Source organism: Zingiber officinale, chromosome 2B (genome assembly GCF_018446385.1).
Source record: "Zingiber officinale cultivar Zhangliang chromosome 2B, Zo_v1.1, whole genome shotgun sequence".
NCBI classification, from domain to species: Eukaryota; Viridiplantae; Streptophyta; class Magnoliopsida; order Zingiberales; family Zingiberaceae; genus Zingiber; species Zingiber officinale.
Genome location: NC_055989.1, coordinates 29,357,951 through 29,376,115, shown reverse-complemented (window position 1 = coordinate 29,376,115; position 18,165 = coordinate 29,357,951). Strand labels below are relative to the sequence as shown.

At 40.6% G+C, this 18,165-nt stretch overlaps 2 protein-coding genes across 2 annotated transcripts; both read left to right on the top strand.

Moving 5' to 3' along the window:
* The first annotated feature begins 1,003 nt into the window (after positions 1-1,003).
* On the top strand, positions 1,004-1,999 carry LOC122048218. Its single transcript, XM_042609812.1, has 2 exons — positions 1,004-1,205; positions 1,626-1,999. Exons 1-2 carry the CDS (start codon positions 1,004-1,006, stop codon positions 1,997-1,999), a joined length of 576 nt encoding a protein of 191 aa, XP_042465746.1.
* A 5,521-nt stretch (positions 2,000-7,520) lies between these two features.
* LOC122045546 (CRS2-associated factor 1, mitochondrial-like) lies at positions 7,521-15,886 on the top strand. Its single transcript, XM_042605813.1, has 5 exons — positions 7,521-8,157; positions 13,477-13,604; positions 14,469-14,694; positions 14,768-14,895; positions 15,302-15,886. The coding sequence occupies exons 1-5, from the start codon at positions 7,572-7,574 to the stop codon at positions 15,509-15,511; spliced, it is 1,278 nt and encodes a 425-aa protein (XP_042461747.1). The 5' UTR covers positions 7,521-7,571; the 3' UTR covers positions 15,512-15,886.
* Positions 15,887-18,165: the final 2,279 nt, after the last annotated feature.

Here is an 18,165-nt window from a genome sequence, read left to right as displayed (position 1 = left end):
TTTGGGGTCACAGGACAGGAGTACTCCGACAGCATCCCGTCCACTCGGTCACTCATCAGGAGCAGTGACGACAGAGTGCACGGTTGTCATAGCCCTACCCACTCGGTCTCGCCATTTGTGTGTGAGAGGACTGACTGGCGTCAGGGGTGACCAGGACGCATCATTAGCATCATATGCATTGATGTATTTATATTATTGTGATTGTGTTTGCTGCATTTGGTTGCTGCATTTTGGTTGGATGCATACCTTTGACCTGCATACAGGATTATTGACACTTTCGGTTTGACGACCCTTTTGTCTGGATAGGAGTTCCTGGTGAGTACAGCTTCCTCAGTTACCTTTCAGTTTTGCATATTCCCTATATATGATTAGGAAGCTGTATTCCATGTTTGTTGCTGTTAGATATATCTTACTACTCATGTCCATTGGTATTCGCTGAGTTGTTGAACTCACCCCCGTTGACACTATCTTTTTCAGGTACCAGGTTATTTATGGTGTCGCTTGGAGCATCCTGTCTGCTGGTCCCCACGTCACATCAGAAGACTTATCGGTTTCACGTATGATTTGTTTGTTTTATGTATCAGTTTGTTTAGCTCTGTACTCTGGTTTTATTTTTGGAGTGTTGATGTTGTTATGTGGTATTTTGTATTTGTTATTGGTTGTGTAAGCCTAGCCGGCTAGCAGTTTCGTGTTTTGGTTTTGGTACAGTCGAGTGGGCTGCTTTATTTTTTAACTGCGTGGTTGTGTCAGCCAGAGGCTGAATTTGATATTAACTGCGTGGTGTTTGTTTTCTTTTATTGTTATTATTCCAGCCGTATGTGGCTGAGGTATATAGTGATTGTAGAAAAGTTTCAGATTGTCCGTCGTACTGGGGTGATGTTGCCGAAATTTCTTCTGACAGAGACTCCTCCGGAGCGTGACAATACGTTAGCCGATCGAGCAATTTTCACTTGTGGCTCACATTGACCGGATAAAGGGAATCACCTTCTCGAGCGATTAGAGGATGACCCTGACAGAATTCTTCCGTTTGGGAGCTGCACCTGTCGATCCGGAAGAAGCTCGCTTGCTAAAGAAGAGGTTCGGACGGTTCACATTGATCGGCGACCAGCTCTACAAGAGAGCCTTCTCCCGGCTACTTCTCAACTGTGTCGGATCGGAGGACGTCGAATACATCCTGAAGGAGGTGCACCAAGGGTCTTGCGGAGGTCATCCAGGCGACCACGCATTAGCTTGAAAAATACTTCTGGCTGGATATTTCTGGCCGACCCTCCAGGAGGATGCCGCTTAGACGGTGGCAACCTGCTTGTCTTGCCAGAAGTATTACAACATGTCACACCGACCGACCAAGGAAATGAAAGTGTCCATTGTATCATGCCCCTTCGATCAATGGGGCATGGACATCTTCGGGCCTTTTCCCATGGCGACCAGTCAGCAGAAGTTTCTACTAGTTATGGTGGACTACTTCTCGAAGTGGGTAGAAGCCGAGCCGCTTGGAAGAATCACTGAGCAGATGGTCACCAAATTTATTTGGCAGAACATTATTTGCCGGTTCGGAATCCTACACCAACTCATGTCCGATAATGGAAGGCAGTTCATCGATTGAGAGCTTAGAGAATGGTGTAAAGGCTATGACATCCAACAAGCCTTCACTTCGGTGGCCTACCCTCAGGGCAACGGGCAAGCTGAAGTCGTCAATCAGAAGATTATCAGAGTCTTGCTCGCTCAGCTGGACCACATGGGAGGTAACTGGGTCGACGAGCTCCCTAGTGTGTTATGGGCTCTCTGCACGACTCCGAAAGAGGTGACTGACGTAACCCCATTCCAGTTGATGTACGACAGTGAAGTAGTTGTCCCCGTGGAGGTCGGAGTAGAATCTGATCGGGTACAACACTACGACGATGAGAATGCCGAACGGAGGATGATGGAGCTTGAATTGGTGGATGAAGCAAGGGCGAAAGCCGCTGCTCGGCTAACGACATACCGGCAGTGGATAAAGTAGAACTATAATCGGCGAGTGATCCCGAGGTTCTTCCAGGTCGGCGACCTCGTTTGAAAGAAAGTGAAGATGGTCGGTGATGTCACCAAGCTCGAAGCACCATGGGCAGGACCGTTCAAGGTTGTCCAGAAGCTCTGTTCGGAGCTACTATCTGGTGGACGAAGAAAAAAGGCAGCTCGAGAGGCCGTGGAGCGCGAACTATCTTCAACCCTACAGGGCTGGATGAGAGGTGCGCAAGTGAATCATGTACTTTGTATCTGTTGTGTGTTTGCCGAACGCAGGGCAAAGTTTGAATAAAAAAGCAAAGGCCTCTCAAGTACATCTCCCTCAATGGTCGAACGGCGACCTTAAACCCAGGTGTACAAGTCTCTATCAAATCGTCGAGTGACGACGTTAAACGTGAGTCTCCATCAAACCGTCGAGCGACGACATTAAACCCTAGTCTCCACCGACCGTCGAGCGGCAATGTTAAACGTGAGTCTACATCAAACTATCAAGCGGTGACGTTAAACCTTAGTCTCCACCGACCATCGAGCGGTGACGTTAAACGCGAGTCTACATTAAACCGTCGAGCGGCAACGTTAAACCCTAGTCTCCACCAACCGTCGAGTGGCGACGTTAAACCCTAGTCTTCACCGATCGTCGAGCGACGACATTAAACACGAGTCTCCATCAAACCGTCAAGCGGTGACGTTAAACTCTTGTCGCCATCAACTGTTGAGCGGTGATGTTAAACTCTTGCCAACATCAGCGGTCGAGCGGCGACCTTAAAACTAAGTCTACATCAAATCGTTGAGCTGTAACGTTAAACGTGGGTCTACATCAGCGGTCAAGTGACGACCTTAAACTCAAGTCTTCACGAATTCCTCAACAGCGATCGAGAGGTGACCTTAAGCCCAGGCCTTTATTAACAGTCGAGTGACGACTATAAACCCCTGAGTCAGAGACTCTCGTGCCGCTCGGCTAGATTTGATCTGACTCCCGTGCTGCTCGACTGGATCTGATGTTACATTCAAGTAACAGGCCCGACATTCGGAACTCACATCTTCCCCGTGCGAGGTCAAGTAGTCTCCGAAAGATTACTGAGCATATATGCATAGGGAATAGCTGACCAAAAATTTGAAGTCTTCGGAACAGGGCAACCATTCGATGCTATTTTTTAAATACTCTCTGAACCGATCGGGAAATAGAAGAATGATGAACGAAGCTAAGAGTTTTGGCAAATAAGCAGGATGCAAAAAAACATACATGGAGGTAAAGCCCATCCGAGCGAACGAGCATGCATTTCAACTTCAGAAATTTTACAAAACTTGAGGACTATACATTACAAGGCTCTGCCTCACTCGAGATAATCTAGTATGTCGTCGGGAAGCGCGGCTATAAGCTTGTCCTAGCTTATAACCCTGCTGGTCAGAGCAGTCGGCAGGTGGCCTCCCTCACGAAGTTGATCGATCATCTCCTCGATCTCCAAGTCGAATAGTCGAAGAGTTCGGTCAGTGACTTTATCGCAGAATGCGTCCGAACGGATGTAGTCTTGCTTCATTGCCTCAAATATACTCCCTTCGACATCCTGATAAATCCTCAATGTCGCTCGGGAGCCCTCCAGCTCGTCCTTGGCGGCAGCTAGGGTAGCGTCCTTGGAGGCAATTTGGTCGCGAAGGGACTTTTCTTCGATCGTCCGGCTATGTCGCTCGACCACCAAGAAGTCTTCGGCCTCCTTCAGCTTTTGGGCGAGGCCCCGGGCCTATTTATCCTTCTTGTCGAGGTCGACGATGACCTGATTCTTCCTCACGTTCGTTGACTCGATCATGTTATCAAAGGTGGCGACCTACTTATTCAGCTGCTCCAGCATGGTGACCTGCCCAACGCTTTTTGCCCGTTCGGCCTCAAGCAACTTATCGCTCTTCTCCAAAGTGGCTTGGAGCCGGACCACCTCGGCGTTTGTCTTTTCCTGAGCCACGGAGGATTGGCCGCTCAACGCCTTCAGCTTCCAGACCTCGTCCTCTAAAAAAGTGAGCCGTTGGCACATGGCCAGACTCTCCACCCAATACTGCGGACAGATAAAGGTTAACACAGATCGGAGGTAAATTATGAATTTACATTGAAATATTTACGCCAGTAGACATTTAGGCGTGACTATTCACAAGCACGCTCGGAGGCATCATTGCCGCATGAGCTCGCGTGTCCTCCCAGACCTTAGTGAGCAGCCCCTGAATGATGATCTGGTGCTCGGGGCCTCGAGATCCAACGCTCGACTCACTGTATTCCTCTGTAAGCAGGTGGAGGATTGTCGTGATGTGGCACTGATCGCTCGGGGCCGACTGCGCCAAAGTCGCCCGGCCGGACGCCCGGTAGGTGGATGATGGACGGATGTCGGACTTCTTTACCCTCAATGGCTTCGAAGTCGGCGGCATGAAGGCTATCGGCGGAGCGGCTAGAGTCCCTTACGGTAGCTTGGCAAGGGACGGTGTCCGATCAGACAACGCGGACAACACCGTTTGTTGAACCAGGGCGGGGGCCAAAGTTTCAATCCGCTCGCCCGACTGCCCCGCCAAAGTAGCAGAACGCGATGAAGGCTTGGCTCGTCGCCTCTTGCACCAGTTCAATGGCACGTTAGAGGAGGTCGAGCTCGATGGTTCCTCGACAAGAATAATAGGGTGTTGCTAGGCCGGAGGCTGTGAGCTCGGGGTGGCTCCTCCGCTCGGCGCATGGCTAGCCTCGTCTTCACCCACCACCACAGGTGTCTCCTCGCTCAGGCCGAGTGGATCTTCGTGGGACTCAACTTGTTGCAGGCCTCGACTCGCCAGTTCTTCAGTGGCCACCGACTCGATTGCGGTGTCCTTAAGCTTCGCCTTACCGGCCATACACGCTCGCATCATGACTTCGACTGCAAGAGAAAAATAAAAATTAGTTAGCATCAAAGGAAGTAGCAGAGAAGCTTCATACCTAGGTTGGTCGGTAACCGGGTGCAGATCGGACTCAGGCTGAAGATGTACAAGACGCCCTCTAATAGCGACTTGTGAATGTTGTATTTCTGACCGACCAACACGGAAGCAGCATGTAGGTAGTTCGGTCAGTTCTTGTAGATTTTTAGAGCTGGTTGCGACGCCACTTCGAGCTACCAGTGGGTCAGAAAATTTGGTCACTCGGGAAGACGCATAAAAAAGAATTATTCTCTCTAATACTTATTGGAGGTCGGCATCTTATCAAAAAACACTAAACTGACTCGGGATTGGAAAAGGAAAGTCTCTGGCTCGGATTGCTTAGGTTAGTAGAAATAGTGGAAGAACTAGGAAGTAAGGGAGATGTCGTGCAGGCGGACAAGACAACAACGCCACATAGCAAGCGGAAGGAGTTCTACACGAGTTGAGAGAGGGAAATGCGAAAGTATTTACAAACTGCAGAAATGAAGGGATGGATAGGGAACTGCATACCGACAGTGAAGTGATCCCTGAATAGATAGATGCAGCCGGTCGGCAGGGAATTCTGCCGGTCGGAAGGAGAAGGCAAAACTATCTCATGATCGGACGGGATTTCGAAGACATCTCCCAGGCTCTCAGCGTCGCCTCCATCGAACATATACTCCATGGATGTATACCAAAGTCCAGGGTAGAGGCCGACGGTTGTGAGGAGTCGACCATCGCAAAAACAGACGAAAAAAGGAGTCGAAGGGAGAAATGCGATCGAAATAGGAAAAAAGGCCACCAGAAAGTCACTAGAACAAGAAGAAAGGCCGAAGAGTTCAAAAGCAGACTTGATTAGGAAGAAAGCTTACTGGGAGAGGGTCACCGAGGAAGGAGCGCGGAGGATCGCAGGAGCAAATCACACAGAAGCAGAACACGAAGGTCGTCGGGAGCACTCGAGGAAGACGGACGCGTAGAGGAGGCGGCGATGCGACGAGCTTATAAGCCCTAGGCTCGGCCGACTGGAGCCATCCGATCTAGGTCACAAAATCCTAGGCGAAGATCGGGCCGTTGAATTCAAATCGCCAAACGTCACGTCAGTGCCCTATTGTGTCAAGCGTGCAGTAGCCGGGGGTGTGACGCGTGGCGCTTTGCCACAGGTCAGCATTTAATGAAAGCATGGGGGCACGCTCGGCTTTAATGCGCTGAGATCTACATGATTTCCTAGAAATTCGGGTGACATCAGTTGGATTGCGCTCACCCAGAGAAGCCCGAGAAATATTTTCCAAGTACAAGTGCCTGTCGTACTGATCGACTTAAGGGATCAGACCTACGGCCGATCGACAATATTCAACAAACTGACCAGAAAGAATGGCTACGCGACAGGCCACCAATCCACGTTGGCCCGATCGGAGTCCATTGGGAGTCAACATCCAATCGGGAGGAAAGCTTCGCAAGATAACTTTGTCCAGTCAGTCGGACTTGTAACCTTCTTCGACTAGACTTGAAGGGGAGACTTGTGATGTAGTGATGATGAGGTGCCCCACCCCGCTGCCACGGTGGAGGTCAAAGTTAGGACGGTCAACGGGTGGACGGTGTTGGCTGATTGGATGAGTCATACGTCGATCGGGGATTAAGCACCGCCCACCACCTTCGGCACAAGGAGTAATCAAACTGACGCTCAAGGGGTGCGCAGAAGCTGGGCCGAGCGGCTCCTCCGCTCGGCCTAACAGCATACTCAATATCAGCTGAGCACGCAGACAGTGAACTACCCATTGAGCGGCTATCCTGCTTAGCCCAGCAATCGTGCATGTGGACAGTGGGCTTCTGGCCGAGCGACTATCTCGCTTGGTTTGGCAACGAACGACATTTGGACAGTGGACTTTCAACCGAGCGGCTATCCCACTTGGCATGACAGCAAACAACGCAAAGATAGCAGAATTTCGACCGAGCGGTCATTCCGCTTGGCCGAGCAATAGACATAGCAGGATATCTTTCGACATCCTTTTGCGAGCTAGTGCCGCTGACAGGCAACATGATCAGACAAAAGATCATACGACGAAAGTTTCCACCATCATTTCAGAGATATGCTCGACCCGTTAAGGTACTATGTCAAGGACACTTTACTGACACGTCTTTTTAGGGAAAGCTTTGAGATGTGTGCTCATCTTGGGAAGCGTGCACACGTGCTTCCAAGACTCTATATAAAGGGAGTCCAAGTATCGGCGAAGATATGCTTTTTACGCGATTTCTACTGTTGCGTTACAGTTCTTGTTTCCTTTCCTTCTTGCTTCGCCGGAGACTGACTTGAACGTCGGAGGGTTATCGCCAGTGACCCCTTCCCTAACTCGACATTGACGCGTTTATATTACAGGTGAGAGTGGAGTTCATAAGAAGATAATAGGAGCGACCCATCTCAGTATCTATTTCTTTGACTTTCGGACAGAATCGCTATCAAATATGATTTGAATGGTTTAATTGACTTGAAGTAATAATTGTTTAGACAGATGAGTATTTTTAAAATTAAATGTGCTTTTCTTAAAAATTAAAAGTATAATGCATCTTCTTGAGAATTTCATAATGCTACGTGTGTCCTCCTGTATAGATTACCTGTTATACAGTATATATCGGCAGTCGCCTGTATCACATGTGGAAGACGGCGGCGTAAAGGTATGATGCTTGCTGATACCTTTCCCCATCGGAAGCCAACCCTCGCCGCCCTCCTCCTCGCCTCCCGTCTCATCTCCTCCTCTCTTCCTTCCTTTTTGCCTCGCCTTCTTGATCGTTATGGCTTCGTGCCGCCTCCCTCCCTTAGTCCCGATAACAACCCTAGCCCTCACAATCCTGAAGTGGAAGCCAACAATAATCGCAAGAATACAAAAAAGAAGAAGAAGCCTCCCTACAGGCCTCCATCATCACTCGACCGCACTGGCAAGAAGCCTCTCCACTCCAACCTCCCATTCGATTTCCGCTTTAGCTACACGGAGAGCAGTTCAAACGTCAAGCCTATCGGGCTACGGGAGCCCAAGTATTCGCCTTTCGGTCCAGGTCGTTTCGACCGTATCTGGACTGGCTTCTGTGCTCCAGCTGTTGACCCTACGGTGACATCGGTTGATGGTGATGGTCCTGGAACCATCGATTTGAAGAAGGCAAAGGAGTCCAGAGCGAAGATTCTGGGGAAGCCCCTTACGCCCGCAGAGAAAGCATCTCTAGTCGACAAATTCCAGAAGCACCGGACCAGACGGGAAGTTCACCTCGGTAGTTTCCCTCACTTGAACTATTTGCTCATGTTAGCTCTCCAATTTTTTTTGTCTTTCTTGATTGAAAATTGGAGTGACATTCTGTTTGTGGATTTTTTTTTTGTCCGCAAAGGCTTGACTTTGTTGCAAATATCTCACTTTGCTTATGTAGGTTCAGTACATATTGTTGATTGAATACTTGATTACTTTTGATGGTATAATTTGTATTTTTATATTTTAAAATACGCATAGTGCACAGATGAATCACTGTCCGTAACATGGATCATAGAGGATGAGAAGTTTTATCAGTGGGGATTTAGTAAATATATTTTCCTCTATCTTAATTTATTGGCTTTCCACCTGATTGTTCTATCTTTGAGCAGAGATGAAATATGAATAATACAAGTTTTTGTTAGGATCTAGAGCGCTAAACACGCAGAAAGCGCAGCGGAAAAACTAATTAGATCCTTCCAGAAGATCCATGCGAAGGAGAAAATCATATACTAAGTTTGTTAAAAGGGAGTTATACATTTGTTGCGTAAACACGAACTCCCGACAGCAAGGATCTCAACACGATCACGTGTCCGTGCCTCTTTCGGTATCCACACAAATAAGCTTTCCGTCCGTCTCACGAACTAACGAAGTGGAGAAGGAAAAATCAATCAGGTTGTGCTAGCAACCACAAGGAAGATTTCGGCCAAAGAGGAAGAAGGAGAAGAAGAGGAGGAAGAACACAAGTCCACCAAATGAATCAAAACCCCCCTTTGTATTCATTCACCTAATGAGTCTTAATTGGCATTAATTGCCTTAATTGACATTAATTCTCTATTAATCCAATTAAGTCCTCCATTAATCCAATTAAGTTTTGATCTTTCATCTTCCTTGGTGAATTCGAGTTCACCCAATGAGTCCAACTCATTGATCCTCATCAATCCGAATTGATTCCATGAGTCTAATTCAAATTGGACTCAATTCAATTTAATAGTTGGATCCAATTGAGTCTAACTCAATAAATCTAATTCGGATTAGATTTAATCCAATGATCCATCATATGAACCCATCTCCAAATCAACTTGTCCACCCAATAGGTTCTCGTAATGCTGGCAATGTCTCTAAAATCATTTTAGATATATAAACAATGAGTGACATCTAGAAAGATATCATTGCTACCCAAGTGACGAGAATGTCGAGAACCGACCTAACCTGTCCATGTCTATTATCTTATATGATTCAATCCTTCTATTCTTAAATCTAGATTGATCAATGAGGCCGTGTCATCCTCTTATCAATTTTGTGTTTCTTGATCTCTAAGTAGACACACTCAATCAAATAAGCTCAATATCGCATATTAACTCATTTGAGTATGACTATATATTCTTGTGTTCTACTAATCAAGGGACCTATAGATATCGCTTCTGTCATATGGAAGGGATAGATCTCATCTACATCGCTCACATTCCTCCGCATAACTTATTGCATACCCAGTAATCGACTTTATAGTTCACCCTGTTACATATGACGTTTGTCGATACCAAAGTACACAACTTCTTATGTAGGGAACCGTAGTGACTTCATGTTTAAGGAATATTCATACTCACTATAAGAATGTTTATGACACTCATATAACGATTTATGAAACATCTCATGGTGGGTCAATTCAATACATATTTTCTAATATATGTCCATGTGTCAACGTGATATCTCATATCCATGACTTATGAGATTAAGTCATCAATTGACTTTCAAGCTAGTCTCAATGCATTAATATTATCCTTGTATATTAATGCTTGACTAGGAATAGTTAAGAGTAACGTTCTATATATCTATAATATCCCACTATCAACTCAACCAATTGATATGTTGTAGACTGAACTTGCTATTCTAGGACATTATTATACTTATTTATTCGACACTAAATTAAAGTAAATATAATAACCAACTTTGTCTTTTATTAATTAGTGAAATATGATACAAAAAATGCCCTTGTCAATCATCTCATAATTGGTATTAGGGCTAATACTAATAATCTCCCCCTAGCACGGGTGGCAATCACTGAAATATCTAATACCTAGTGATCTAGTGTGACTATCATGCTTCCTCTATGCCAAAGACTTGGTTAAAGGATCCATAATGTTAGCATTGGTCGATATTCTACAGATCCTCACATCTCCTCTATCAATGATCTCTTGAATGAGATGGAATTGCCGTAGTATGCATTTGGATTGTTGATGAGAGTGAGGTTCCTTAGCCTCTGCAATAGCCCCAATGTTATCACAATAGAGATCTATTGGGTTCGCTATACTAGGAACAACACCAAGCTCTGTAATAAACTTCGTAATCCAAACAACCTCTTTTGTTGCAGTTGAAGCGGCAATGTATTCGGCCTCTGTTGTAGAATTAACGACTGTGTCTTTCTTTGAACTCTTCCAGCTCACAGCACCACTATTTAAGCAAAATACATACCCTGGCTTCGATCTGGAATCATCCTTGTCGGTTTAAAAGCTAGCATTGGTGTAACTCTTTGCTGCAAGCTCTTCAGTTTTTAATATGTCCCTTAAGACATCTAGCACTGTGATAACTGATATAAATATTAGCAACTGCACGAGGATTAGAATATGTGATTACATTTATAAAACACATGAATCTTTGTATTGAAGCCTATTGCCATAGTACCCTAGAGAAGCTCTGTTGAGTTTTGGTTTCTTAAGTATTCACCATTCTTGCATTAATGGAACTATAAGTATCTTATCCGATTTTGTTAGTATGACTTGATTGAGTTGGGAAATTATCTACAATATGGTGGTGACTCAAATGAGTAAGATGCAGTTTTTATTCATGAATACTGATGTGTAATTTAACAATATAGGTAATGCAATGAGATAAAATATGTTAATGTTGCATTTACATATTAGAGAAATGATCAATAGGTTATATAAATCCAGGTCAATTCAATTAAAATTGAAGGGGGCAAAGTAAAGGAGAATCCAACTTCTTATCATTTGGTAAATGCAACTTAGCTTGCCTTTAAACTGTGGCTAAGATTCATGTTCTATTTGTTGACATAGTTTTGTATTGGCTGATGGGGCCTAAAACAATCCATCATTTATTATTATTTTTGAGTTTGGGATGAAACTGGCAGAGTTCATCAAGCTCTTTGGTCCCCAACAAGTTGGGCAAGTGGGTGAATCTTTTCCTTCATTAAACTGTATGCATGATATATATCTCTATTTTAATATTTCTTAAGCCAATTTTAATTACGTTAACTAAGAATCTTTTTTCCTTTCTATGCCCTTGCACATTCAACTATAATGAATTCTACTTATCAATTGAGTCTATTGATTGTCTTTGAACACAACTATACCATCTTAATTTATTTTCTATCACTTTCTCACCTATTGGAGCTCTAGTTAGTAATCCTGTAATCATTATTCCATCTGTCTATTATTCTGACACATTGATTTTAACATTATCATCTTTGGTTGATTAATTTTTCTTCAAAATTATTTTTTTGTCACTAATACAAATAAAACATATCTAAACGACTTGGGTACTACTTATGACATGATTATACAAATAGATTAATGCAGATAATGTTCAACTCTAATAAAGTTTGGAATTACAACTTTTTATTTTTGTTAACATTGGTAATCGCCTTGCCGAATCCATCTAGTGGGATAAGACTTGGTGGTGGTTGTTGTTGTTGTAGTATTGACAATTGCCTAAATATAAGATGACTTGAAAATGTTAAACCTATTGTTTACAAGATAGTTTTTGCATCTATTTATTTATTTATTTTTTTGTAAAGCATCGTCAACAACCTACCACTTTTATTTATTCTTATTAGTTTACCTTCATTTAAATTTTAAGTTATGCATGGCTAACCTCATTGGTGAGTTAAGAGTTTGTAACTAATATAATATATATTCTTTTTTAAAAGTTAATTAATAAATATTTCATTCCTTTGTATGAATTTTCATATCTTTAAAATTTTTCCAACATATCATAACTTTTCATTTTTAGTGTGAACTCTATCATCCATTTGATATTTTGTCCAACGGTTTGATGATGTGCTGTTGGCATGGCAAACAGCAGAATCACCCACTTGATCTACATCACTGACCGAATGAGACCATTATTGTAAAATGGAATTATTTGTTGAAAAAAATAAATCAACTTGAGAATGACCCTTTAGATTCTGAACTCAATATTCCTCACCATCATGTCATAGACATCAGACTTCTTTGAGAAATGGATCCTTCCTGAAAGCCAATTCCACTATCCTCTCTTTGACCAATTTGATGTTGGCACCATCACTACCTTCTCTTCTCCTTTCCTCTTCTATTCTTACTGGTTTCTCGACTAATCCTTGCATTCTCCTACCATCTTCATCATTAAATCCTTCATAATGTGTTTAATCTTGAGGGACAAATGTTGCACATGCCTTATACTTTTCCATCTTCTTTGCTCCCCAACTAGTTCATATTCACAACCACTATTTTTTCCTATATCTCTATCAACTTTGAGAAGCTCTAACAACCTACTAGTCGGATCAACCATGCAAATGAGGATAAACTCGGATGAATTTCATAACAAAATCATGATCACTTGTCCACAACCTACATCAAGCTGATGAAGACCTATAGCAACATGCCTAGATGAGAGGTCCACCTTGGCTAGAGGGATGATCATTCAATTAAAACCAAATTGGCCAAACGGAAATTGTTAAATCGAACTAATCGATTTTTTTTTTCAACCAACCGATTCTTCGGTTGGTAACCGATATAACCCATTTTTATTTTTTTTTAAAAGATATTAAGAATTTTAATAAAAACTTAATCTATTTAATAAAAAAGTTAAAAATCTTATTTTTTAATTATTTAATAAAAAATAGTTTAATCAGTTTAATCAATTTTCAAAATTGAAACCGAACTAATTTAACTGAAATAACTAATATTTTTTTTAAAAAAAAATGAACTTCTGAATATGAAATTTTGCTCACCCGTATGGGCAGATTGTTCTCAATCTTGGGCTTAATGAGTCAGGGATTTTTTATCTATATTTTTATTTTATACTTGTCAAAGTTGCTATGGCTGTTCCCAATTAACAAATGTTGTTGATTGCGTGTGGGTGATTTGGAAGTCTTCCATATTAGTGCCGTATTTTCAACTTAAGCAGTTGGACAAAATACAACACTATATTTGACTTTAAAACCTAAATGTTGTAATAATTTGAAATCTTTTAAATATCGTGATAGATATGAAATCATGTTGTGATAGATTTATTAATCATCCCTTTTTAAACTCTACAATTGTTTTTCTTATCAAGATTTCTTCTATAGGGAGAGACGGCCTCACACATAACATGTTGAATGACATTCACAATAATTGGAAGAATGCTGAGGCTATAAGGATAAAGTGTCTTGGTGTGCCAACTATGGATATGCAAAATATTTGCACCCAACTCGAGGTATATATATGCTTTTTCGGTAGTTATGCCTATGCACTTACGTGAAAGATTTGAATCTTAATATATCATTATGTTCAACCGGTTGTACCAGTATGCTAGGTAAAGCTAGTAAAATAGTTTCAAAATTGATGACTTCTTAAGAAATGTAGATTTACAAAAGTCATAATTCATAATATTCTTTTTAAATTAATGTGCCAGTGGATTATGTTCCCCCAATTTTTGCTATTATGTGCTGCGATCAAAGGGTTGTGTGTGTGTGATATGTATCCAGTTATAATATTGGCTCAATTACCACAACATAACAATTTCAACATTGTGTACAATAACTAGTTTAGTTATTTACTAATCTGACCATCATGATGCAATTTTCTTCAATTAGGTACTGTGGTATTATGTTTGTTTTTTTTCCGAATCCAAATGATGGCATGCAAGTTATTTCTACATTTCTGTTAGTCAAGTCTTTGTCAGGACAAAGTAATTTGTGATTTTGTAATTTGAGAGGTCATAAACTTTCTTCATCCGTCTTATTTTTATTTCTTCTGTATCTGCAAACATTTTATTTGTTAGCCAATGGCATTATCACAACATCTTTGAGTCCTATAAATTGTTTACCAAAAAAATGCTTTAGTTTTAACTCTTGTAAGTGATGCGTGCCAATACTTTTTCCTGGTTAAACACTTGTGTTGTCAGGTTTAGATAGAAGTTGATAAATTACTTCTTTTTCCATGAGAAAGGACTTTAGATGCATGTTCATCTGGCCAGCTTTAGTATCTCTTTTTGTAGTGTAAAGTATTGTTCATGCACGTCACTTATGTCCTGTGCAGCTTTTTTGAATACACTAAAAATATTTTTGCCATCCTTCAGGAAAAGACTGGAGGACTAATCATACATCGCCATGGTGGGCAAATAATATTGTATAGAGGAAGACATTATAGTAAAAACAAAAGGCCAATAATTCCATTGATGTTGTGGAAACCTCATGAACCAGTGTATCCTAGGTTGATTAAAACAACAATTGAAGGTCTAACTATTGAGGAGACCAAGGAAATGAGGAAGAGAGGTTCTGCTGTACCTGCCTTGACAAAGCTTGGTAATGCATCTTGTGACCATACTCCTTTTTGTGGCAATGATTTGTAAAGATGATCTTTTTGGTATTCTCGTAGCGAAGAATGGATATTATGCAAGTCTGATACCTATGGTTCGTGATGCATTTTTGACCGATGAACTTGTTCGTATAGATTGCAAAGGTCTTGAGAGAAGTGACTACAAGAAGATTGGGGTTAAGCTCAGGGTAAGGAGTTTTTTTTCTTCTTCTTTTTGTTACCTAAACCCTATATGTGCAAACATTTAACAAGCAAAGAAAATCACATGATATATCCACAAGTGTGATCAGAAGTTGGCCATAAGCTTATATCAATATGAGAATGCTACATAATTCATTATTTCCAATTTCTACCTGTTGGTTTCATTTATACCTGTTTACATATCATGACATGGTTGAAGGATGCTATCTTTTTCATTTTGTTGAAAATTTAAGAATGTTATTTGATTAAGAGAATTCTGATGCTTCCCCACCCTCTCCTGACTTCATGATTACTTTGCATAGATACGTTTGTTGGTTTTGGTTTTAGTGCCTATATGAAGATAAATAAACATTCTCTTCTAATTTGTAAGTAGTTAATTGAATTATGATTCAGGACTTGGTTCCTTGTATCCTTGTGACTTTTGAGAAGGAGCAAATTGTTGTATGGAAAGGAAAAAACTATAATGAAAATGCCAAGACTAGGTTGGAGGAAATAATTTCTGCTCAAAACACTGAATCAAACATTTCCAGTGAGAACAGCTCCACTGGCTCCCACAGTTTAAGCTCAGATGATCAAACTTTGCAACCCGCTGCAATTGGATAAGCAGACGAAGTTATGATTGCTCTAAAGGCTTATGACACGCATTCACAAGATCAGTGCCACTTTCTTCTCAGGCATCTGCCAGCATCCATCTAGAGGAGGTATCTGACCAGATGGAGTCAATTTTCCGGTCAACCATTAATTATAGGCTGCAGCTCTTGCTCTTGACTGAGTTCACAATTGTAGGTATCATCATATTTGAATCACAACTGGTACCGAACTGGTTCGGTACAAGTTACCAACGCTGCATTTATCTCCTGCCGATTCATAACCCCTGAGATATGTTGTATTAATTTAGCAATATATTTCTGCATATAACTTTTGAGAGGTGTGGCATCGAGTTGTCCATGTTTCATGATTTTATATATTTTCCTTCTATTTTGAGCTTCTCCGAAACCCTAATGCTCTAAATATTCGTGATTATCAGGATGGTGAAATGGTGGTAGGTAAAAGGTATTTATCAATTATTTTAAGGGTATGTTTAAATTTGGAAAATTTTCAATTGAAGTATAAAGTTTCAATTCTTTTTATAAATATTTAAAAACCCTTAATAATATGAATAATATTTCTTTTTTCCTTTTAGATATTTTTTAGTCTAAACTTCTTATTATTTTTTTTACTAATGAGGTTGTGAGTATATTATGAAGTAGAATATCATATCCCCAAATGGATACAAGCTTAACCATCAAAAGATGAAGCCTAGCCATGTATTATAGTTCTAACCCTAACTAAGTGTAATTTCATTAGTTAAGCTTTTTATCTTGTCATGTTATATATTTTTTTAAAATGTGTTGGATTATTTGTAGAAATACATGTGCTATGCTTTGACATACACACAGATTTTATGTTTAGAATATTTATTTTATTGGGTAATAATTTAGTATTTATTTACCCATTTTAGTGAAATATGATTAGATTATAATGAAAATGGCTTTGAATATAATTTAATTTTATTATTGAAATAATTTTTTGTGAGCTATCTTGTCATATACTATTTAAATATAGATTATAATAAAATGATCTCTAGTGAAAATCGTCAATGGTGATACGAAACAATCCTGAATAATGCAAGGTGAGGATACTAACTCAATAGCATAAGTTTCTTTGATTGAAAAACGAACTTGAGGATAGTCCTCGGTCATAAGAAACTACTTTATGTGTGATATAATCAAGGATGAGTTAGCACATGAATATTGGATTGACGCATCAATGAGCAGTTAGCACCTGAATAGAATATAGGATGACTCATCAATGATGCAATCAAAGTGCAACATATCGTTTTGACTGCAATGAGTCTTGTGTTGAAATGCAAGCATGAAGCATACGATGTTTATGAGATATTCTCTAAACTAGTTGGGCAAGAACAGTACTCATTTAGAATGTATAAGGTCTCAAGATTCCTTTTTAGTTGTACAGGCGATTGAGCAACCATAGAGAAGTGTGTGACGAGAATGATAACGAATATTGACAGACTAAGTTAGTCTTTAGCATGAATGTTTAGTTTATGCAAAATTTTACATTGATTTCGGGTGCTCCACACAGTTGATCTCATAGTCATTTGTAAAAAGATAAATCAAAAAATTTAATAGATCATCACATGGAAAGGTCTATTATATGATGATCAACTCAGCAATGCCTGAAGGCATGAATGTTTAGTTGCAACTCGATCTTGTGTTATATTTTTTGCCAAATTGCTATGCCTTATTCATCAAAACTATTGGAGAGTTATTGTCAACAATAAGGGAAGTTACTGTCCATATGTGAGATACATTTTGTTGATAATGCCACTAAGGGGAAAAGCAAAGGGGAATAACTGTTTTAGTTCATCTGGTGTAGTTAAGAGGTCAAAGTCTAAAACACAAATGGTTCAGGTAGTATGCTTTTGTTATAAGGACATCAATAATTAAATCTTATTCCACTAAGTGAGGTCAACTTAGATTACAAGAAGTCAACTGAAAATTAGCATATGAATGTTGGATGACACATCAATGGTGTAATCAAAGAGCACCATAGCACCCCAACAATGATATAGCGGTATAGTACTTAATTTCTTAGATATTTAAGGATTTAGTCTTAGTTTCGATAAATTAATAGATGAATTTATTTTAATGGACGGTTAACCTAAGAATATTGGATTGATGGGTCGTCCGCTGCAACTGTTTCCTGATTTACATTGGTGGTTGATGAAAATTTTTTATAGGATCAAACAGATCATTTTTAAAATTAGTCCGTATAAAATATACAGTGCCAATTAAAAATAGTGCACCATATCATTTAGATTGTCATGAATTTTGAGTTGAAATGCTAGCATGATGTTTAGTAGAAACTAGATCTTGTGATGCGACTATTGCCTAACTGCTGTGCATTATTCATCACAAACTATGACATGTTGAAGGTGGACAAAACTATTGGAGAGTTATGGTCGATGATAAGGAAAGTCGAACCCAATATTTAGATAAGTCCAGGGTGAGATATATTTTGTTGACTATTCCAATAAGGAAAAAGAAAGAGGAAGCTTAAGAAAAGGGAAACACCTCTCTTAGTTCATATGGTGGATTTAAAGAGGTCAAAGTCTAAAATTACAAAAGCTTGAGAAAGATAAGGTGACATGCTTCCTTTGCAAATATGTCAAGCAAGTGAAAATTGAGCTACAAGAA